This window comes from Urocampus carinirostris, chromosome 12 (genome assembly GCF_059441175.1).
Source record: "Urocampus carinirostris isolate Australia breed hairy pipefish chromosome 12, RoL_Ucar_1.0, whole genome shotgun sequence".
Lineage (NCBI taxonomy): Eukaryota > Metazoa > Chordata > Actinopteri > Syngnathiformes > Syngnathidae > Urocampus > Urocampus carinirostris.
The window spans coordinates 37,073,738-37,098,373 of NC_142360.1; the positions used below are offsets into that span (position 1 = coordinate 37,073,738).

The window sequence follows — 24,636 nt, forward strand, 5'->3', positions numbered from 1 at the left end:
ATTTTTGAGTTTCGAGACTGGTTAAATAGACTAGAGGAGGATTAAACTGTAACCAAGTGAAGGGCAAATTTCCAATTTTTTAACAGATCTCAAACGCAGCAAAAATGACAACATGAGGAGAAAAAAATATATAAAAATGAAGCCTTTTTTGGTGTGCTTATTTCCGTATTTTTTGCGCTTTCGAGACTGGACTGGAGAAGAAAACTGTAACCGAGTGAAGGGGAAATTTCCAATTTTCTAGCAAATCTCGAACGCAGCAAAAATGACAACATGTGAAGATAAAAACATATCAATTTTATGCTTATTTTCGAATTTTTGAGCTTCGAGGCTGCTTAAATAGACTGGAGAAGGATTAAATTGTAACCAACCGGAGGAAAAATTTCCAATTTTCTAACAGATCTCAAACGCAGCAAAAATGACAACATGAGGAGAAACAAAAATACAAAAACGAAGCATTTTTAGTGCGCTTATTTCCGTATTTTTGGCGCTTTCGAGACTGGACTGGAAAAGAAAACTGTAACCGAGTGAAGGGGAATTTTCCAATTCTCTAGCAGATCCCGAACGCATCAAAAATGACAACATGAGGAGAAACAAAAATACAAAAACGAAGCATTTTTAGTGCGCTTATTTCCGTATTTTTGGCGCTTTCGAGACTGGACTGGAAAAGAAAACTGTAACCGAGTGAAGGGGAATTTTCCAATTCTCTAGCAAATCCCGAACGCAGCAAAAATGACAACACGTGAACATAAAAACATTGAATTTTTACGCTTATTTCCGTATTTCTGAGTTTCACGAATAGCTGAATGGACCCAAGAGTGATTTTTTTCAATTCGTGGGGCGGTCGAAGGGGGTCTCCAAGGCTCAGGACGAAAAGGAACCGGGGGTCCGGGACCAAAGTCTCATGTTCTTACACCCATTTTACAGACGTTGGGGTGGGGGCCCTTGAGCGGGGTCCTGCTGTCCATGGGCATCCCGAGGGGCTGCGCGCCGATCCACGAAGATGAGGGAGGAAAAAAAAAAGGGTGAGGGACGGGGGGGGCAATGCAAGACGCACCGCGGGTGAGGAGGGGGAGGGGATGAAAGGGAGATGGGAAAAAATAAAATCAAAGATAAAATAATAAAATAAAAAGAAAAAGAATCACACACTCATCGTCATGTTGGGTGAATACTGCGAAGAGAGAGAAAAAAAAAAGAGAGAAGGGAGAGCAAAGATAAGGCCATACTCTTAATTCAACGGGAGCGTCTTGGCTATTACATTGTGAGTCAACCAGCAGCAGGCGGAGATGGGAAGTAGTGCAGCCCACAGAGGAATGTTAGGAAGTGATAGACTGTGATGCTCGGAATGCTCGGTCGTCGGCATTATTAGAAGGTTTTCTGGCCCTGAACTGATGTTTTGCATGCACGCTTGTTGAATTGGCATGCATGTGTTGGGTTGTGCATGCCGTATTAATGGACTAAGAGGTTTTTTTTCTCTTTTTAATATTGGAATTGTGCCAAGGAGATTGCATAAGATGGCGGTTTGTTATTTGAACTATTGTACCTCACTGTTGGTTATGTTGACTATTATGTACAGTTTACACAATTGTCACTTATAAAGTGCTGAGTTTTTTATTTTGTTTGAAATTTTGAACACCTTTGAAAGAGTTTTGGTTTGTTATTTGGACTATTGTACCTCACTGTTTGTTATGTTAACTATTATATACAGTTTACACCATCATATCTGAAAAAGTCCTGAAAGTTGTTTTTTTTAAAGTTTGAACACATTGGAAAGAGTTTGCATAGGATGGCGGTTTGTTATTTGAACTATTGTACCTCACTGTTGGTTATGTTGACTATTATGTACAGTTTACACAATTGTCACTTATAAAGTGCTGAGTTTTTTATTTTGTTTGAAATTTTGAACACCTTTGAAAGAGTTTTGGTTTGTTATTTGGACTATTGTACCTCACTGTTTGTTATGTTAACTATTATATACAGTTTACACCATCATATCTGAAAAAGTCCTGAAAGTTGTTTTTTTTAAAGTTTGAACACATTGGAAAGAGTTTGCATAGGATGGCGGTTTGTTATTTGAACTATTGTACCTCACTGTTTGTTATGTTGACTATTATGTACAGTTTACACCATTGTCACTTATAAAGTGCTGAAAGTTCGTTTATTTTGTTTTAAATTTTGAACACCTTCGATAGAGTTTTGGTTTTGCTATTTTGACTATTGTACCTCACTGTTGTTTGCTATGTTGACTATTATGTACAGTTTACACCATTGTCACTTATAAAATGCTGAAAGTTATTTTTTTTTTTTAACACAATCGAAAGGGCTTGCTTAGGATGGCGGTTTGTTATATGAACTATTGTACCTTACTGTTGTTTGCTATGTTGACTATTATGTATGGTTTACACCATTGTTACTTATAAAGTGCTGAAAGTTTGTTTATTTTGTTTTCAATTTTGAACACCTTCGAAAGAGTTTTGGTTTGTTATTTGGACTATTGTACCTCACTGTTGTTTGCTATGTTGACTATTATGTATAGTTTACACCAATTTCACTTATAAAATGCTGAAAGTTTTTTTTTTTTTTTTTTTTTAACACAATCGAAAGGGCTTGCTTAGGATGGCGGTTTGTTATATGAACTATTGTACCTCACTGTTGTTTGCTATGTTGACTATTATGTATGGTTTACACCATTGTTACTTATAAAGTGCTGAAAGTTTGTTTATTTTGTTTTCAATTTTGAACACCTTCGAAAGAGTTTTGGTTTGTTATTTGGACTATTGTACCTCACTGTTGTTTGCTATGTTGACTATTATGTATAGTTTACACCAATTTCACTTATAAAATGCTGAAAGTTTTTTTTTTTTTTTTTAACACAATCGAAATGGCTTGCTTAGGATGGCGGTTTGTTATATGAACTATTGTACCTCACTGTTGTTTGCTATGTTGACTATTATGTATGGTTTACACCATTGTTACTTATAAAGTGCTGAAAGTTTGTTTATTTTCAATTTTGAACACCTTCGAAAGGGTTTTGGTTTGTTACTTGGACTATTGTACCTCACTGTTGTTTGCTATGTTGACTATTATGTATAGTTTACACCAATTTCACTTATAAAGTGCTGAAAGTTTTTTTTTTTTTAACACAATCGAAAGGGCTTGCTTAGGGCGGCGGTTTGTTATTTGAACTATTGTACCTCACTGTTGGTTATGTTGACTATTATGTGCAGTTTACAACATTGTCGCTTATAAAGTGCTGAAAGTTTGTTTATTTTGTTTCAAATTTTGAACACCTTTGAAAGAGTTTTGGTTTGTTATTTGGACTATTGTATCTCACTGTTTGTTATGTTAACTATTATGTACGGTTTACACTATGGTCACTTATTAAGTGCTGAAAGTTTTTTTTTTAAAGCTTGAACACATTGGAAAGAGTTTGAATAGGATGGCGGTTTGTTATTTGAACTATTGTACCTCACTGTTGTTTGCTATGTTGACTGTTATGTACAGTTTACACCATTGTCATTTATAAAGTGCAGAAAGTTGTTGGTTGTTTTAAAATTTTGAACACAATCAAAAGGGCTTGCTTAGGATGTAGGTTTGTTATTTGAACTATTGTATCTCACTGTTGTTTGTTATGTTGACTATTATATACAGTTTACACCATCATATCTGAAAAAGTCCTGAAAGTTGTTTTTTTTAAAGTTTGAACACATTGGAAAGAGTTTGCATAGGATGGCGGTTTGTTATTTGAACTATTGTACCTCACTGTTTGTTATGTTGACTATTATGTACAGTTTACACCATTGTCGCTTATAAAGTGCTGAAAGTTTGTTTATTTTGTTTTAAATTTTGAACACCTTTGAAAGAGTTTTGGTTTGTTATTTGGACTATTGTACCTCACTGTTTGTTATGTAAACTATTATGTATGGTTTACACTATGGTCACTTATTAGGTGCTGATAGTTGTTTTTTTAAAGTTTGAACACATTGGAAAGAGTTTGAATAGGATGGCGGTTTGTTATTTGAACTATTGTACCTCACTGTTGTTTGCTATGTTGACTATTGTGTACAGTTTACACCATTGTCACTTATAAAGTGCTGAAAGTTGTTTTTTTTTTTAACACAATCGAAAGGGCTTGCTTAGGATGGCGGTTTGTTGTTTGAACTATTGTACCTCACTGTTTGTTATGTTGACTATTATTTACAGTTTACACAATTGTCACTTATAAAGTGCTGAAAGTTTGTTTATTTTGTTTTAAATTTTGAACACCTTAGAGTTTTGGTTTGCCATTTTGACTATCGTACCTCACTGTTGTTTGCTATGTTGACTATTATGTACAGTTTACACCATTGTCATTTATAAAGTGCTGAAAGTTGTTTTGTTTTTTAACACAATCAAAAGGGCTTGCTTAGGATGGCGGTTTGTTATTTGAACCATTGTACCTCACTGTTATGTTGACTATTATGTACAGTTTACACAATGGTTACTTATTAAGTGGTGAAAGTTTTTTTTTTTAAGTTTGAACACATTGGAAAGAGTTTGAATAGGATGGCGGTTTGTTATTTGAACTATTGTACCTCACTGTTGTTTGCTATGTTGACTATTATGTACGGTTTACACCATTTTCACTTATGAGGAGCTGAAGGTTTGCTTTCTCAATTTTGGACACCTTTAAAGGAGTTTGCATAGAATAGCGGTTTGTTATTTTGACTGTTATGCACTGTTTACATCATCATCAAACATACCGTGCTGGTAAGTTTATTTTGCTTTTAATATTGGACACCTTCAAAGGAGGATGCATAGGATGTCAGTTCATTATTTTAACTATTGTGCCTCACTGTTGTTTGTTATTTTGACTATTATGTACAAGTTATATCATTAAACCTGATAAACTGATACATTTATTTTGAAAATCATTGGGAATTTTTGGGGGGTATTGAGATTTTTTTTATGTAATTGTGATAATTATATAATAATGTTTTTTGTTGTTAACAAAATGGTGTTAATCGAATAACAACATAAGACACGATGAAGAGGAATTTCTTTTATATTTGAAAGTTTGGTGTGGCTACTCACACTTTCACTTTGGAATGGGTTTAAAAAGTTGCCTGCCATCTCGCCGTCATCCCGTGGAGTGCCGGGGGGATTGTTCATGCCTGCCATGTTGTTGGGAGAATTCTGACACACAATCGCACAACAAACACAATCGGTAAGTCAACTCACGTGCCGATTATTAGGAAAAACACGCACACGGAAAGTAGCACGGGTGGAATATGGGTGTAACAAATCCACGACCGGGACAATAGTTAGGAATGAGAACGTTTTAGTTTCAGCTTTCAGCTGTCTGTCCTCACCTCTGCATCCACTCGCTAACTCCATTGTACCAGCTCAAGTCATGTCGCATCAAAGGTTATTTTAATGTTCGTTTTTTTACTTTATATTCATAATATTATTTGATCGGATTCATATTAATACTACATGGATTGCAACCTGGTCGTTTTTATTTCATTTTTTATTTTTATTTTATATTATAGGTTAATTATTCTATATTTTTAACTTTATTGTTTGTTAATGCAACATCCATTGAAGCCCAGTCAGCCTGGAAGGGGGATTACCTCAAGGTTTCTTCATTTTCCTCATGCTGAGGTTTTTGAGTTTTTCCTTGCCCTCACGCAGGTTTTAGATCAGGGGATAGTGTCATAATAGTCTGTAGTTTGCAATAATTTGTAGTCTTTGCAGCCCTTTGAGACTCTTTGTGATTAAGGGCCATACAAATAAACAGGACTTGACTTGATTTTATTTGTTTTTGAGTTTTTCCTTGCCCTCATGTCGGTTTTAGATCAGGGGATGGAGTCATAATAGTCTGTAGTTTGCAATAATCTGTGGTCTGTGCAGCACTTTGAGACTCATTGTGATTAAGGGCCGTACAAATAAACAGGACCTCACTTGATTTGACTTGTTTGAGTTTTTCCTTGCCCTCACGTAGGTTTTAGATCAGGGGATGGTGTCAGAATAGTCTGTAGTTATCAATAATCTGTGGTCTGTGCAGCCCTTTGAGACACTTTGTGATTAAGGGCTATACAAATGAACAGGACTTGACTTGATTCAACTTGTTTTTGAGTTTTTCCTTGCCCTCATGTAGGTTTTAGATCAGGGGATTGTGTCAGAATAGTCTGTAGTTTGCAATAATCTGTAGTCTGTGCAGCCCTTTGAGACTCTTTGGGATTAAGGGCCATACAAATAAACAGGACTTGACTTGATTTTACCTGTTTTTGAGTTTTTCCTTGCCCTCATGTAGGTTTGAGATCAGGGGATTGTGTCATAATAGTCTGTAGTTTGCAATAATCTGTAGTCTGTGCAGCCCTTTGAGACTCCTTGAGATTAAGGGCTAAACATTTTTAATATGACCTGACTTGACGTGTTTTTGAGTTTTTCCTTGCCTTCATGTAGCTTTCAGATCAGGGGATGGTCTAATAACAGTCTGTAGTTTTTGCAGTCATTTAATACGTTTTGGGATTAAGGACCAAACAAATAAACATGCAATAAACATGAGTAGATATATATTATTTTATTATCTTAAATAAAATATCCAGTAATCAGGGAACACTAAATTCAGGGTACGTCCACTTTTTTCATGGCGAAATTCAAGCATTTTTCAAGCGCTTTCAAGGCCAATTTTCCTAATTTTTCCATTACCTTCAAAGGAAGAAATTCAGCGCCGATCAAAAGAGCGTTATATTTGATGACTAGTCGCTATCGTGCAGCTAGCACATACTATCTATTATGATCTAGCATATTTTGGTGTCAAATGGGCTGCTATAAACTGACATGAATTCTGCCATTCTGCTGGAAAAATGGCCGGCAACTTGGCCGCATCATACTTGTTTACAAACACGGAAAGGGCTTGATAGGTCTCATTATCTCTCATGAGCTGCACCGCTTATCCTCAGTAGGGTCGCGGGGTGCTGGAGCCCATCCCAGCAATCATCGGGCAGTGGGCAGGGGACACCGTGAACTGGTTGCCAGCCAATCGCAGGGCACACGGGGACAGACAACTCACTCGCTCAGTCACACCTAAGGACAATTTGGACCGGCCAATTCACCTGACATGCATGTTTTTTGGAATGTGGGAGGAAACCGGAGTGCCCGGAGGAAACCCACGCAAGCACGGGGAGAACATACAAACTCCGCACAGTAAGGCCGGGAGCTGGATTTGTACCCACGCCGGCTTGATAGGTGTTAAGTAATAATGGAGTTCAATACGGAGGACAAAAAAAGTAATAAAGTACTGTGTAAAAAGCAGAAAAATGAACCAAATTTGGACTCATTTTAATGATAATGGAGCTGAGTGTATTCAATCTTAGAGACTGCTACACCTTTGGGTTTTGTTTTACTTTTTTTAATTGATATTTTTTTCTAAAAAAGCTAAAATTGTTTCGCCTTTAACTATTTTTTTTTGCAGATGTGTGAATAGCCGTTTGGGAGCCAGGCTACAAGAGTTTTCTAAATAAAGGTGTCTCTTGGGTGTAATCCGTAGGGGCCAGAGCAGGTGTGTTGGCGTCATTTTCATGCACTTTGCAAAAAAATAAAATCTTCATTTATTGTGTGGTCTACAGTCAGACTCCAAGTATTTTCCTGACCTTAAAACCCCAACATTAAAATTCAAGCATTTTCAAGGATTTCAAGCACCCGTACGAACCCTGTAAATTCTGTGTATGAATTGCCACTAAATATTGACAAATACAAATGAATGATGACCACATCAACTCAACCGATAAGAATATTGAAAATGTGAAGTCGTGCATCCCCCAAGGAATGGAAAAAGGGAATTTCACCTCACCTTTGGCAACCCGTCCATGTCACCAGAACCTGAGAACAGACAAAAGAACAAAAAAGAATGGATAAACAGATTCAACACAAGAATTAAAGATTCATCAGGATTTGAGACACTGTCTTACTTCACGGCCTCAGTGTATCGTGGCTTTCAATCCATTATCCCTGATTGTATATTGCTCCAAGCAGTGCACATTTTTGCCAGACCTGGCAGCTTTTTTTGTCGTTCCGTCCACCAAAATGTGAACTGCGCTCATTCAATTGAGATCTATTATCCCTGTTTCACTATTGCTGTGAGCAGCGATCAGCGAAAAGCGCCATTCTGGTCCCAGATAATATGAAATGCACAGTTGTGGCAGCGATTCATTATCCCCAGGTCAACTATTGTTAGAAGTAGGAGTTGGGAAAGAGCACTTTGTCAGGCCCTGTGGCTGTTTTTGCTGTTATTTTTACCTAAAATGAATTTCTTCCGTGTGGATTCGATCCATTATCCCCAGGTCAATTATTGTTACAAGTGGGAGTTGGGAAAGAGCACATTGTCAGGCCCGGCGGCTCTGTTTTTGCTGTTATTTTTACCTAAAATGAATTTCTTCCGTGTAGATGCGATCCATTATCCCCAAGTCAACTATTTTTACAAGTGAGAGTTGGAAAAAAGCACATTGTCAGGCCCAGCGGCTCCTTTTTTGCTGTTACTTTTACCTAAAATGAATTTCTTCCGTGTGGATGCGATCCATTATCCCCAGGTCAATTATTGTTACAAGTGGGAGTTGGGAAAGAGCACATTGTCAGGCCAGGCGGCTCTGTTTTCGCTGATATGTTTACCTAAAATTAATTTCTTCCATATGGATGCGATCCATTATCCCCAGGTAAATTATTGTTACAAGTGGGAGTTGGGAAAGAGCACATTGTCAGGCCAGGCGGCTCTGTTTTTGCTGTTATTTTTACCTAAAATGAATTTCTTCCATGTAGATGCGATCCATTATCCCCTGGTCAACTTTTTTTACAAGTGGGAGTTGGAAAAGACCACATTGTCAGGCCAGGTGGCTCTGTTTTCGCTGATATGTTTACCTAAAATTAATTTCTTCCATATGGATGCGATCCATTATCCCCAGGTCGACTATTTTCACAAGTGGGAGTTGGGAAAGAGCACATTGTCAGGCCCGGCGGCTCTGTTTTTGCTCTTATTTTTATCTAAAATTAATTTCTTCCATGTGGATGCGATCCATTATCCATAATCCCTTTTTGCTGCAAGCAAGGACTGGCACTATTATCGGGAAAATAAAAGATGCATGGCTATGGCTGCAAACCATTATCCCTGGTTGACGATTGCTGAGAGCAAGGGCAAATAGAGCAAATTTGTGTTATGGATGGCAGCGCCATTTTTCCATTCTTTCCACCGAAAATGAAATGCACCTGTGCAGCGATATTATCACTCGTCGACTATTGCTGGGAGTGAAGGTTGGCACACTTTTGCTGGGCCTGGTGGCTCTTTTTTTCCATTCTTTCCTCCTAAGATGAAATGCACCAGTACGTTCGTGATCCATTATCCCAGGTTGACTATTGCTGCTAGCAGGGACCAGCAAAAGGCACTTTTCTGGTACGCCTAAAAATGCTTGTGGCTGAAATCCATTATCCTCAATCGACTATTACAGAGAGCGATAGACCGAGACAACAAATTTGTGTCAAGGATAGCAGATCTGTTCCCACCCATTCTTTCCACATAAAATGAACTGCACCTGTGCAGCCATGATCCATTATCCTAGTTCGACTATTGTTACTAGCAGGGACCATCAGAAGGGACTGTACTGGCCCGCCTGAAATTAAATGCAGGTTTTTGGCCGCATCCATTATCCTCGATCGAGAACGGGGGCCCGAGAGAGCAAATTTGTCTCATGCGTAGCAGCTCTCTCCCCCCTCCCATTCTTTTCGCCTAAAATGAACTGCACCCGCAGGGCCACAGTCTATTATCCCTGGTCAGGGACTGGCAGAGCGCATGTTCTGTTTCCCATGACCCGTAATCAACCCCGGTTATAGACCATAGACGACATATGAAAAGGCGTCTTATCTCATTATCTCACTCTCTTTAGTCATGGTACCAGAGATGAATGTTAATTTCGTTCCGCATTTCACATATAATACTGACAATAAATCTGTCACTCACAATGCTTAGAACAGAAGAATAGAATAGCATTTATTTTCACTGTGACGTGAAAATGATATACTATCATATTCTATTCTTCTATCCTACTGTATCATAATCATTGTAAGTCACAATTTTGTCATCATTGAAGATGTGAAACATTCGTCTCTGGTACCCTGACTCCTGGCGAGCGATCAACAGTTTCATAAGGTCATATTTGTTTCTCATTATGTTATAATACATCTATAACACAGATAAGGCAAATATCACATTCTCTTACAAACGGTTATTGTAACATGTTAAACACACAACGAGATTATCATTGGTTTCTGGTACTGTGACTAAAAATGGTGCGATATCTCATCTCATCTCATCTCATCTCATCTCATCTCATTAGCCATACAGCTTATCCTCATTAGGGTCGCAGGGGTGCTGGAGCCCATCCCAGCCATCTCCAGGCAGTGGGCAGGGGACACCCTGAACTGGTTGCCAGCCAATCGCAGAGCACACAGGGACAGACAAGTCATTCGCTCATTCACACCTAGGGACAATTTGGACCGGGCAATTCACCTGAAATGTATGTTTTTGGAACGTGGGGGGAAACCGGAGTTCCCGGAGGAAACCCACGCAAGCACGGGGAGAACATACAAACTCCGCACAGGAAGTCTGGAGCTGGATTTGAACCCACGACAGGTTCCCATGACATGAACTGTGCCGCACAAGCGCCAACCGCTGCGCCGCCGTGCTGCCCATGGTGTGAAATCAAGGAAAAAAAAATCTACTGCCTTTTCATAAGTCATCTATACTATTGCTTAGACAACTAAGCTTGGGTCTGTCAAACAATACATGGGGAAAAAGGGTGCGATTTCACCATCAGCCACTAGAGGCCGCACTTTGACTCTCACCTAGCGAGCCGTTCATATGGTGCTGCTCCATGGCACCCATGCCACCCATTGGCCCGTCTGGACCCGGTCCCATCGGGAACTGCGGGGGATAATGGAAAAAGTCAATACAAGATACATATTGTCCTTTTTGAAGAAAATCCGACTCACGTTAGGTCTGTTTCCACCAGGGCCAATCGGGTTCATCATTGTGTAAATATTTTCGCTTGAGTTTGTAGAATCTGCAAGAAGAAGACGTATATTCGCACTTTTAATTGCACTGATGGTTGCCTAGGAAACGATACCAAAAAATGTTCTGTACTTTCTTTAATGTTATGTTCCTTATCAGTTATCTCCATTATGTTTTTCGTCTGAAAAATGTGGTATTTTTGGTCTCGCGGCGATGATTTTGTCGTTATCGTTGTATCAACATGTGGGTGTATGTCCTGCTGTGTTGTCGTACTTCTATGTTTTGTTCAGTTACAACCCGTTTTTCCATTCTTTCTACCGAAAATGAAAGGCACCCGTGCAGCTGTATTATAAAACAACTGTACTTATTTTAAGTATACATTATTTTAAATAATTAACTCACAATAAGAAAAATTATACGTAGAACAAGCAAAGCTTCATGCTAATGGGGTATTCTATCCTTATTTTCTGCAGTGTACAATTGACAGAAGAGAATGTCACCTCCTGGACTGGGCATGATGGGAGTTCCTGGCGGTCCTCCTCCCCCCGGGGGGCCCTGAGGATGAAAAGGGAAAAACAGGAGAGTTAAAGTGAGCCCGTGCAATATAAGCACGCCTCGGCAGATGCTTGACCCCTTAACGTTCCTGTAAAATTCGCCTAAAATCCCAATCCAAGAGGCATCCAAAGTACCGTATTTTCCGCACTATAAGGCGCACCTAAAAGCCTTTATTTTTTTCAAAAGCTGACCATGCGCCTTATAATACAGTGCGCCTTATATATGGATCAATATTAAGTCGCAAAGTCTCGCAACTAAGGCAAGCAGCCGCCGACTAGATTTTCCCGCGAACGCCAAGTAGTCCGCGGTGTATGCTGGGATTTATTTACCGGCGTTTCATTGGCTAACCAATGTGTCAATCATCATTTGAATTGATCACTATTGGCTAAAGTTATTTGGAGGTCAAGGGGAGGATCCTTTTTATCATTTACAGGCTGGCATTGGCTGGAGCGGCAGAACAAAGCCTGCAATTGGCCGAAAAAGATGAATGTGAATAGCACGTGGTTGACGGCATACAGAAAGCATTTTTTACTTTTCGGTATTTGTAAATATTTTATTCTCCTGGATTTACTAAACTCACGGATATAAGAGGACCATGGCTGCACATTATTATTGAACACAACAACTTCGGTGAGCTACTCCGGCTATATATTTTCCCTGTATCTTGTTTCAGACTGAACTCGATGTTTCTGTGATAAGATAATGGATGGAATGGAGTGTCTATTTTTAAATTCAACTCAATTCCAAGTGTTAATGGTCATATGCACAGTAAAGTTGCGAGCGAAAAAGAAAATAGAAACTAAGGAATGGTTGGCATTTCTTGAATCCCAAGACTTTAACCTTCCGAATGATGGAACGATGGATTTGAGTGACATCGTACAGACACTGTTTCCGTACATGTCTACGACACGTATTTGCGTCTTTGCAAGCTTTGGGAATGTTAAGGGGGTAATAAGTTGGACTGAACCATCTGACTGTTTTGTTGACGTTCCCGTGTAGCGCCTTATAATCTGGTGTCAAATATAGGATCAAAAACTTTTTTTCCCGGTGCGCCTTATAGTGCGGAAAATACGGTAAATTAAATGTCGTTTTTGATCCGTTTGGAAAATATGGTTGGTTTTGGGTCTTTTTCCAAAGGAAGTTTTGTCCCAAACTAAAATAATCACTGCAAGTGCTACTAAAATTGAGAACACAAAGAAATAGAGGGTTTTTATTTTACACAGATTCTAATGGTAGGTCGAGGCGTTTCCAAAAGTAGCCTTTTGGAGACGACCAATTTACAGCTATAAAACCTTTGAAACTGTTTTTTTTTTTTTTACTTTGGCCATCTTTTAGACCAGGGGTGTCAAACATGCGGCCCGGGGGCCAGATCAGGCCCACTAAGGGATTGAATCCGGCCCGCGAGACAACGCTCAGTGAAGCGCAAGAGAAAAACGAGCTGTAGGTTGAAATATGTCCTCTTGATGTTGCCAAAGCCAGGTGCCTCTCACAAAGACGGTGGACTTGTATTTCTCTCTCTCTCTCTCGCTCTTTTTTTCCCTTCCCTTTTTCTCTCTCTCGCTGTCTCTCTCTTTCACTTTCTGTGTCTCTCTTTGTCTCTTTCTTTGTTTCTCTTTGTCTCTTTCTCTCTCTCTTTGTCTTTTTACCTTATTTTGCTCTCTCTTCCATTCTTCCTTCTCTCTCTCTCTTGTCTCTCTTTCTCTCTCTCTTGCTTTCCCATTCTCTCCTTCTCCCATTCTCTCTTTCTCTCCTTTTTTCTTTCCTCTCTTTCTATTTCTCTTCGGATATTTTTTCTTTCTCTCTCTTTCTTTCCCCCTCTCTCATTATTTGTCTTTATCTCTTGTTTCTCACGTTTCACGTTCTCTCTCTCTCTCTCTTTTTCTCTCTCTCTCCCTTTCTCTCTTTCTTTGCCCCACCCTCTTTTTCTCTCCTTCGCTTTGTCTTATTTCTTTCTCTCTTTCTTTCTCTCTAATCTACTAGTCCGGCCCCCGAGGGAATGTTTGTTCTATCCTGTGGCCCCCGAGGTAAATTGAGTTTGACACCCCTGTTTTAGACATTTTGAAAGAGTTGTAAATGTTTGACTTCTCTTTCCAGAAGTCAATCCAGGATGGTGCACACGATAGTCGCATGTAAAATAGATCCCAGGTTGCATGTTTATTTAAGGCTCTGATTTCAATACAGCTTGTGAAATGGAGTAAAATTAGGTTGGGAATTTTATTGGCTAACCAAAGTGATAATGAATCGGTCGATATCGGCTAAAGATTTTTGAAGCCAAAATAGGTCATGACGTTTTTTTTTCAATACTGTGTGACACAAAGCTTGCAATTGGCCAAGATAGACTTTCTACTTAAGGCAAGTTAAATTCAAGACTTTTTAAAACTTTTTGAATGCCTTTTGAAATCAAATTTAAAGAATAGACAAAAAAAAAAACACAATTGAAAAAAAACAAAACGAAAACAAATAAACAAATATTTCTTGTCCACAATGCACAGCTTTTAGTTGGACAGCCACTTTTCATGAAATCTACACTTAGTAAACGTTATTGTACAAAGTTGCTATGTGTAGTGCAGGGTAAATCAAAAGAGATAATTGATAAATGTTACAAAATCTTTTTTGTTCAAACACATCTTTCACATTTCTAAGACTTTCTAAAACGGGATTAAAGACATTTGAATTACAATTAGGGAGAATATTGAATTCAATGCCTTTTAAGACTTTTCAAGGATCCGTGAGAACCCTGCAAAAGTGGTGTCAATCAAAAAGGTCAGGGGATAATGGCTAACTCGGAAATAATCTTACAAGATGAAACCAAACAGACGGATTACAACCAGAATCATGTCAAGTCATTTTTATTTGTATAGCCCTTAATCACAAATAGTCTCAAAGGGCTTTAATCATCAAATGATGCAGGAATGCTTTTAGGTGTATTTTTTTTCAACCTGTCAGTATTTTTGTGTGTTTTGGAGTAAATATTCCACACGATTGGATTCACTGGACTTTGGTAAATATAACCACACCATATTTGCGAGGAATGGTGTCATGAGTAGAATTTTGCTGCACTTTTGGGGTAAGTTATAGGATTTTCGGCTATCTTGTTTCAGGCTGAAAAGTATATTTTGAAATCCCAATCTTGAAATATGTGACATGACGTTTTTCAGTGACTGATGACATCGTACAAACACGTATTTGCTTCTTAATCAATGTTCCCTGTCATTTTCTTTAGGGGTCTGAGCGTTCACACAAAGTCGGTGAGCAACGCTTGAAACAACAGTGAGCAACGGCAATCCCATGTGTGGCAACTGAGTCATGATCAAACATGTCCAAAACTTACATTTTTTAGTGAAGTACAACGCTGGCAACAAGATTCACTTGATATAATTGGAAATTATTTGAATGCAACACAGACTTTTTCTTCTTTTTTCCGTGGTTTTTTTCCCGTTTTTTTAAATTCCTTTAAAAGAATTTCATTGTGTTTATTTTTTCCGAGCTCTACTTTTTTCTCTTTGTTCTCTATTTACTTTTTTTCATTTGTTTCTTTCTTCTCTTTTTTTCCTGGCTTTTTTCTAAATTTTTCCTTCCTTTTGTTTCTTTTTTTTCTCAGCTTTTCACTACTTTTTCATTTTGGTATTTTTTTCTTTTTTGTTCTATTTCCCCCTCCTTTAAATCATTTTGTGCATAGTTTTACATAATATTTGGTCATGTTGGGATGAAGGAAGCAAAAACAACCTGAAGAGCCGTTTAGGACCCGAAAGAGCCGGTTCCTTTTAGTGAGCCGAGCCGAAGAAGCCGGTTCTTGAAAAACTCTACTGACTTGACTCAACTTCATTCTACTTCGACTCGACGTCAAAATACTGCATTTAGAACACAACGTCAGTGTATTTTGACCTTCATGCACTTTAACTTTGACTTAATTGGCTTCTTAACGAGCAATTTCGAGCCCTGATTTTTGTGAGCCGGCTAGATTGTCTTGTGCGCGGAAAAGTAGCAATTGCGCACACACGCAGCTTAGAGGGAACATTGCCGCCAGGGGTTATTAGCGCTTTAGCTTAACGCATCTCGACGGCACACATGTCAAAAAGGACACTCACCACATAGTTGCCCGGAGATGAAGACGAATACGCTATCTGTGGAGAAACCGAAACATTTAATTGTCAAGAGCAATGGGCCAAATGATGCTAACGAGTTACGATAACGGCTACATGCTAACAGCTACATGCTAACCAGTCACGCTAACGGCTACGTTAGCAAAGTAAGATCTTTAAGGTGTCACTCACCGAGTTGTTGTTGGGGTTGGGCCACGGACCTCTTCCCCCGGGACCCCTGCCGGGAAAAATACATGATTGCCACAATACAGAGAGATACAAAACAAACTATGCTGTGTGTTCGAGTGACACTATCAGGGAAATATTACTTCGGATTTACTGCCAAGTCCTCAAAAAATCCAGGCTTCATACGCCTTATCAAGGCTAAATTCAAGCACTTTTTAAGGACTTTTAGAGAAGCACAAGAGAAAAAATGTGCAGCAGTTTTAAAAATGTCCACTTGATGCTCTCTTTCTCTATTTCTGTCCTTTACTTCAGGGTGTCAGACTGATTTTAGCTGAGGGACACATGCTGGAAAATAAATGTCACGGGGGCCACCCTAGTAGATTTAAGAGAAGGAGAGAGGAAGACGAAGAAAAAGAGAGGAAGATAAAGATAACAAGGGAGACGGAGTTAGAAGTGAGAGAGAGAGAGAGAGAGAGAGAGAGAGAGAGAGAAGGAAAGAGAAAGAAAAGGGAGATAAATAGAGAGTGCATAATATAGAAAAAAGAGGGGTAAAATTAGAAGTGAAAGGGGACACAGTTTAAGAGATAGAGAAAAATAGTGAGTGTGAAAAGAGAAGGTAAGAAAGAACGAGAAAAAAGAAAGAAAGAAAAAAGAAGATAGAAGGACTGAAATAATAAAAGAGAGAGAGAAACAGAGAAAAAGAGAGACAGAGAAGGAAAAGGGGAGATGTATAAAGAGAGAATAATATCAAAAGAGAGGGGGAAAAGAAACAAAGAGAAATTAGGTGTGAAAATGAGACAGTCCAAGAGAGAGAGAGAAAATTAGTGAGTGTGAAAAAGAAAGGGAAAGCGAGAGAGTGAAAGAGAAGGTAAAAAAGAAAGAGAAAACAGAGAGAAAGAAAAAATAAGATAGAAGGACTGAAATAATAAAAGAGAGAGAAAAACTGAGAAAAAGAGAGACAGAAAGAAAGAAAAGGGGAGAGGTATATAGAGAGAATAATATAGAAAAAAGAGGGGGAAAAGAAACAAAGTAAAATCAGAAGTGAAAGGGACACAGTCCAAGCGATAGAGAAAAATAGTGAGTGCGAAAAAGAAAGGGAAGGCGAGAGAGTGAAAGAGAAGGTAAGAAAGAAAGAGAAAACATAGAGAAAGAAAAAAGAAGATAGAAGGACTAAAATAATAATAGAAAGAGAGAAACTGAAAAAAGAGAGACAGAGAGAAAGAAAAGGGGAGAGGTATAGAGAGAAAATAATATATAAAAAAGAGGGGGAAAAGAAACAAAGAAAAATTAGAAGTGAAAGGGAGACAGTCCAAGAGATAGAGAAAAATAGTGAGTGCTAAAAAGGGAAGGCGAGAGAGTGAAAGAGAAGGTAAAAAAGGATGAGAAAAAAAGAAAGAAAGAAAAAAGAAGATAGAAGGACTGAAATAATAAAAGAGAGAGAAATAGAAAAAAAAAGAAAAAGAAAAAATAAGATAGAGGAACTGAAATAATAAAAGAGAGAGAGAAACAGAGAAAAAGAGAGACAGAGAGAAAGAAAAGAGGAGAGGTATAGAGAGAGAATAATATCAAAAAAGAGGGGGAAAAGAAACAAAGAAAATTAGAAGTGAAAAGGAGAGAGTCAAAGAAAGATAGAGAGAAAAAAGAGTGAGAGTGAAAAAGAAAGGGAAAGCGAGAGACTGAAATAAATGGAAAGAAAAGGTAAGAAAGAAAGAGAAAAAAAGAAGATAGAAGGACCGAAATAATAAAAGAACAGAGAACGAAACAGAGAAAGAGAGAGATAGAGAGACCGAAAAGAAATAATAATATATAATATAATATATATATTTTTTTCCTTCCTTTATTTTTTCTTTCTCTCTTTTCTTTTTCTCTCGAGTTCTCTAAATCTTTCTCCCTTTTTTGTCATGTTCTTTTTTTTCTCACTCCCTTTTTTATCTTCTCTCGCTCACTCTTCTTCCCTCTATTTCTTTGTCTTTTTCTCTTCTCTCATTCTTTTGATCTTTCTCTCTCTTTCCCAATTTCTTTCTCTCATAATTTATTTTCCCTTCTTTTATTTTCTCTTACTCTCTTTTCTTTTTCCCTCGAGTTCTCCAAATCTTTCTCCTTTTTCTGTCATGTTCGTTTTTTCTCACTCCCTTTTTTATCTTCTCTCGCTCACTCTTCTTCCCTCTATTTCTTTGTCTTTTTCTCTTCTCTCATTCTTTTGATCTTTCTCTCTTTCCCAATTTCTTTCTTTCATAATTTATTTTTCCTTCCTTTATTTTTTTCCTACTCCCTTTTCTTTTTCTCTCGAGTTCTCTAAATCTTTCTCCTTTTTTGTCATGTTCGTTTTTTCTCACTCCCTTTTTTATCTTCTCTCGCTCACTCTTCTTCCCTCTATTTCTTTGTCTTTTTCTCTTCTCTCATTCTTTTGATCTTTCTCTCTCTTTCCCAATTTCTTTCTCTCATAATTTATTTTTTCTTCCTTTATTTTTTCTTTCTCTCTTTTCTTTTTCTCTCGAGTTCTCTAAATCTTTCTCCCTTTTTTGTCATGTTCTTTTTTTTCTCACTCCCTTTTTTATCTTCTCTCACTCACTCTTCTTCCCTCTATTTCTTTGTCTTTTTCTCTTCTCTCATTCTTTTGATCTTTCTCTCTCTTTCCCAATTTCTTTCTCTCATAATTTCTTTTTCCTTCCTTTACTTTTTTCCTACTCTTTTCTTTTTCTCTCGAGTTTTCTAAATCTTGCTCCTTTTTTGTCTCGCTTTTCTTTTCTTTCTTTCTCACTCTTTTTCTCCCTCTTCTCTTTCCCTCCAATGTAGAGGTAAAATCTTGGGCCGGAACTAATATCGGCCTAATTTCAGGTCGGGTTCGGGCTTCAAATGTGAATCACCAAGACGCGGTGTGAGTGTGTGTGAATGGGTAAGTGTGAAGCACATTGTAAAGTGCTTTGGGAGGACTTGAAAAGTGCTACACACATGCAGAATATTTATCATAAACTAGGTGGTACCTCTTCATACCAGCTCAATTCATTCCAGCTACACGCTAACACGTTTTGCTAACGGCTGCATGCTAACAGCTACATGCTAACGAGTCATGATAACGGCTACATGCTAACCGCTACGTGCTAACGGCTACATGCTAACAGCTGCATGCTAACGAGTCATGATAACGGCGACATGCTAACTGCTACATGCTAACGAGTCATGATAACGGCTACATGCTAACCGCTACGTGCTAACGGCTACATGCTAACAGCTACATGCTAACGAGTCATGATAACGGCTACATGCTAACTGCTACATGCTAACCGCTACGTGCTAACGGCTACATGCTAACAGCTGCATGCTAACGAGACATGATAACGGCGACATGCTAACTGCTACATGCTAACGAGTCATGATAACGGCTACATGCTAACCGCTACGTGCTAACGGCTACATGCTAACAGCTACATGCTAACGAGTCATGATAACGGCTACATGCTAACCGGTACGTGCTAACGGCTACATGCTATTAGCTACATGCTAACGAGTCATGATAACGGCGACATGCTAACCGCTACGTGCTAACAGCTACATGCTAACAGCTACATGCTAACGAGTCATGATAACGGCTACATGCTAACTGCTACATGCTAACGAGTCATGATAACGGCTACATGCTAACCGCTACGTGCTAACAGCTACATGCTAACAGCTACATGCTAACGAGTCATGATAACGGCTACATGCTAACTGCTACATGCTAACGAGTCATGATAACGGCTACATGCTAACCGGTACGTGCTAACGGCTACATGCTAATAGCTACATGCTAACGAGTCATGATAACGGCGACATGCTAACCGCTACGTGCTAACAGCTACATGCTAACAGCTACATGCTAACGAGTCATGATAACGGCTACATGCTAACTGCTACATGCTAACGAGTCATGATAACGGCTACATGCTAACTGCTACGTGCTAACGGCTACATGCTAACGGGTAAAAGCTAACGGCTACATAGTAACAGCTACAAAAATACAAAAGAAAAAAACAAAATCTTAACAATATTTTATTAATTTGACGGACACCGTTACTTTCTTTTTTGTTTTGTTGGTGCGCGGTTTGAACAGGAGACTTACATATTCATGCCAGGCATCCCGGGTCCCATGGAGTTGGGAGGAGGCCTCATCCCTCCACCGTAATTCTGCAAAAAGAGGACACAATAACAGTCAGTAAACACAAGTTACCCATGAAAGGATTTTCACACCACTAGGGGTCGCTATTTCATTCGCACTGGGGTTCTAAAAAGCCCCGAAAATGTCTTTGGTTGAAAAGTGAAAGTAAAGACAATTGAGAAGCAATGTTCCCTGTCATTTTCCTTACGGGTCTGAGCGTTCACACAAAGTCGGTGAGCAACGCTTGAAACAACAGTGAGCAACGGCAATCCCAAGTGTGGCAACTGAGTCATTATCAAACATGTCCAAAACTTGACATCAAGTTACATTTTGTCGCTCTTCTTTTTCCCTGTTTTTTTTCCATTTTTTTTTTTAATTCCTTTAAAAAAAATCTCATTGTGTTTATTTTTTCCTAGCTGTTACTTTTTTCTTTTTGTTCTCTATTTACTTTTTTCCTTTGTTTCTTTCTTTTCATTTCTTCCCGTTTTTTTTCTGAAATTTTCCTTCTTTTTTCTCTTCCTTTTGTTTCTTTTTTTTCTCAGCTTTTCACTACTTTTTCATTTTGGTATTTTTTTTCTTTTTTGTTCTATTTCCCCCCCTTCCTTTAAGTCATTCTGTGCATAATTTTACATCATATTTGCTCGTGTAGGGATGAAAGAAGCAAAAACAACCTGAAGAGCCGTTTGGGACCCGAAAGAGCCGGTTCTCTTTAGTGAGCCGAGCCGAAGAAGCCGGTTCTCTAAAAATTCTACTAACTTCACTCAACTTCTTTCTACTTCGACTCGACTTCAAAATACTGCATTGAGGACACAACGTCAGGGGAACCCGTGTATTTTTACCTTCATGCACTGTAACTTTGACTTAAGTCGCTTCTTGATTAGCAATTTCGAGCCCTGATTTTTGTGCGCTGGCTAGATTTTCGCTGAGAATGTGCAGAATGCGCGCAGCTTAGAGGGAACATTGTTGAGCATTGTTGAGAAGATTTGGGTGGAGTTTATCTATATCTATTAGGACGACTTTGTGTTCCCTATTTTCTCACTAAAATTTGTCTCTGGTACCCTAAAAATTGTGTGATAGTGAGATAATATCGGATGCCTTTTCTTGTGTCATCTACATCTCTAAGGATACAGTGATTACACAGTGGATTATTATGCTTGCAGAGCCTGTTACGATAAATATCGGGGCTCTAAATGTGCTACGGTTTATTAAAGCACTTGAATTTACATTTACATTTAGAATGACAAAATTTTCAAAGAGATCAAAGCCAGTAGAGACAGCTTACCACGTGTTGTGAGTCATCATTTTATTCATATTTAGTTTCTTTTGTCTTTTATTAGCATATTTGGTATTGGGGTAATCCAAAAGTCATTAAAAGTAATCCGGTTCAAGTAACCCAACCCTGATTATGAGCAGAAAAAAGAAATATAACCAACAAAATCACAATAAAATGAGATGTGGTCCTTCTTAAACGCACTGATTGACTCAACAGGTCTAAGTGATTGAGATGGGCATTGTCTCCATCTACTGTTAAGGAGTGTGATTGAGACTCCGTGTTTTTGCTTTTTTCTGGCATAAGATTTTTAAACAAGTTATTGTACCTTCCAGGAACGCTTCAATGGCAGACACTCGTACACAATTTTCGTATTTCGCAACATTTTCCTTCTTCGACACGAGCCTAGTTGTCACTGTTTTCCATTTTTCTAACTTTCTTAGGATCCATTATTATGGGCAGAAAAAGGAAATGCAACCAACAAAATCACAATAAAATGAGATGTGGTCCCTTTCAAACACACTGATTGACTCAACAGGTCCTTTTTTTTCCTTCTTCGACACAAGCCTAGTTGTCACTGTTTTCCACTTGTCCTTGTCACTAACTTTCTTGGGACCCGTTATTATGGGCAGAAAAAGGAAATATAACCTACAAAATCACAATAAAATGAGATGTGGTCCCTTTCAAACACACTGATTGACTCAACAGATCCTTCTTCTTTCTTCCTTCTTCGACACAAGCCTAGTTGTCACTGTTTTCCACTTTTCCTTGTCCTTGTCACTAACTTTCTCTGGACCCTAATTATGTGCAGAAAAAGGAAATATAACCAACAAAATCACAATAAAATGAGATGTGGTTCCTTTCATACACACTGATTTACTCAACAGGTCCTTCTTCTTCTTTTTCCCTTCTTTGACGCAAGCTAGTTGTCACTGTTTTTCACTTGTCCTTGTCACTAACTTTCTTGGGACCCGTTATTATGGGCAGAAAAAGGAAATATAACCTACAAAATCACAATAAAATGAGATGTGGTCCCTTTCAAACACACTGATTGACTCAACAGGTCCTCTTTCTTTCTTCCTTCTTCGACACAAGCCTAGTTGTCACTGTTTTCCACTTTTCCTTGCCCTTGTCACTAACTTTCTCTGGGACCCGTTATTATGGACATAAAAAGGAAATATAACCCAAAAAATCACAATAAAATGAGATGTGGTCCCATTCAAACACACTGATTGACTCAACAGATCCTTCTTCTTTCTTCCTTCTTCGACACAAGCCTAGTTGTCACTGTTTTCCACTTTTCCTTGTCCTTGTCACTAACTTTCTCTGGACCCTAATTATGTGCAGAAAAAGGAAATATAACCAACAAAATCACAATAAAATGAGATGTGGTCCCTTTCAAACACACTGATTGACTCAACAGGTCCTTTTTCTTTCTTCCTTCTTCAACACAAGCCTAGTTTTCACTGTTTTCCACTTTCCCTTGTCCTTGTCACTAACTTTCTTGGGACCCGTTATTATGGGCATAAAAAGGAAATATAACCCAAAAAATCACAATAAAATGAGATGTGGTCCCATTCAAACACACTGATTGACTCAACAGATCCTTCTTCTTTCTTCCTTCTTCGACACAAGCCTAGTTGTCACTGTTTTCCACTTTTCCTTGTCCTTGTCACTAACTTTCTCTGGACCCTAATTATGTGCAGAAAAAAGAAATATAACCAACAAAATCACAATAAAATGAGATGTGGTCCCTTTCAAACACAATGATTGACTCAACAGGTCCTTTTTCTTTCTTCCTTCTTCAACACAAGCCTAGTTGTCACTGTTTTCCACTTTCCCTCGTCCTTGTCACTAACTTTCTCTGGACCCGTTAATATGGGCAGAAAAAGGAAATATAACCTACAAAATCACAATAAAATGAGATGTGGTTCCTTTCATACACACTGATTTACTCAACAGGTCCTTCTTCTTCTTTTTCCCTTCTTTGACGCAAGCTAGTTGTCACTGTTTTTCACTTGTCCTTGTCACTAACTTTCTTGGGACCCGTTATTATGGGCATAAAAAGGAAATATAACCCCAAAAATCACAATAAAATGAGACGTGGTCCCTCTCAAATGCGTATTTTGGTGCACTAACTCGTTTAGCTGTAGCTCATGTATACGCGCGGCGCGATGGAGTCTGAGTTTTGTTGGGCAGACGATGACACTTGTAAGGCAGATGCCGCGCCAGCTGCCGGCGCGCACGGTGCCAAGGGGGCCCTTGTCATTTAAAAGGACAAACTAGCGAGAGCCAAGAACGGAAAAAGGGAAGTGTGTCACGTTGGCACACGGTTTGGTGGATGTGCTGGCAGAGGGGCCGAGCCGGGGCTGGCTTGCGGGGAGTGTGGGGACTCCGAGCCCGCATTTAAGAGTTGGGGAGTTGGCAGAACAACACAGAGAGAGAGAGAGAGAGAGAGAGAGAGAGAGAGAGAGAGAGAGAGAGAGAGAGAGAGATAGAGAGAGAGAAAATGGCGAAAGGTAGAAAGTGAAAGACGGAAATAGGGAGAAAGATAGTAAGAGAAAAAGAGAGGAAGAGAGAAAGAGAGAGAGAGAGAGACAGAGAGAGACAGAGACAGAGACGGAAACAGAGATAGAGAGAGACAGAGAGACAGAGAGACAGAGAGAGAGTGGGGAAAGGTAGAAAGAGAAAGAGGAAAATAGGGAGAAAGATAGTAAGAGACAAAGAGAGGAGAGAGAGAGGGAGAGAGAGAGACAGAAAGACAGACAAAGAGAGAGAGAGAGAGAGGGAAAAGGAGGAAAGAAAGAAAGAAGAAAAAGAAATAAAAGAAAGAGAGACAAAAAGAGAGAAAGAAGAGAAATAAATAAAAGAAAGAGAAAGAGACAAAAAGAATAATAGAAGGTAACAAAGAAGGAAAGAAAGAAAGATGGAAAAAAAGAACGAAAGAATAAAAGAAAAAAGAAAGTAAGAAAGAGAAAAAGAGCAAGAGAGAGAAAGAGAAAGAGACAGAGAAAAGGAGCGAAGGGAGGGAAATGTTCTGGTACCTGTGGCCCCATGCCTCCCATTCCTCTTGGGGGGTTCATTCTCATTGGGCCGCCCATATTTGGATGTCCTGTGCAGACAAAAAAAAATGAAATATTAGGAACAGTGCTGCAAACATGCTAATGCTAACGTTATTAAAAGATCCTTTGCACTAAATGATGAGTATACTGAGTGAGTACTACTATGGAAATACTGCATAAAATTACTACAGAAATAGTAACTAGAGTAACACTACAAAAAACGACAGAACTTCAATAACAATCTGAACTACAGTAATACTTAAAAAACTACATAAAAAAAGAAGTACTCAAAACAGGGACCTCAT

At 38.7% G+C, this 24,636-nt stretch overlaps 1 protein-coding gene across 2 annotated transcripts in view; it reads right to left on the reverse strand.

The window, feature by feature from the left end:
- Positions 1–574: 574 nt before the first annotated feature.
- The window catches only part of ssbp4 (single stranded DNA binding protein 4), a 191,337-nt gene continuing 167,275 nt past the window's right edge, over positions 575–24,636 (reverse strand). Inside the window, exons 8-17 of one of the 2 annotated variants that reach the window (XM_088349458.1) lie at positions 24,314–24,381; positions 19,964–20,028; positions 15,868–15,913; positions 15,682–15,717; positions 11,539–11,593; positions 11,020–11,090; positions 10,873–10,951; positions 7,835–7,863; positions 5,071–5,172; positions 575–980 (exon numbers count right to left, since the gene is read on the reverse strand). In XM_088349458.1, coding sequence (XP_088205584.1) covers positions 900–980; positions 5,071–5,172; positions 7,835–7,863; positions 10,873–10,951; positions 11,020–11,090; positions 11,539–11,593; positions 15,682–15,717; positions 15,868–15,913; positions 19,964–20,028; positions 24,314–24,381 — 632 coding nt within the window. In that variant the 3' untranslated portion in view covers positions 575–899. Of the gene's footprint in view, positions 1,169–5,070; positions 5,173–7,834; positions 7,864–10,872; positions 10,952–11,019; positions 11,091–11,538; positions 11,594–15,681; positions 15,718–15,867; positions 15,914–19,963; positions 20,029–24,313; positions 24,382–24,636 lie in introns of both variants that reach the window. The other variant, XM_088349459.1, reaches the window with a different exon arrangement.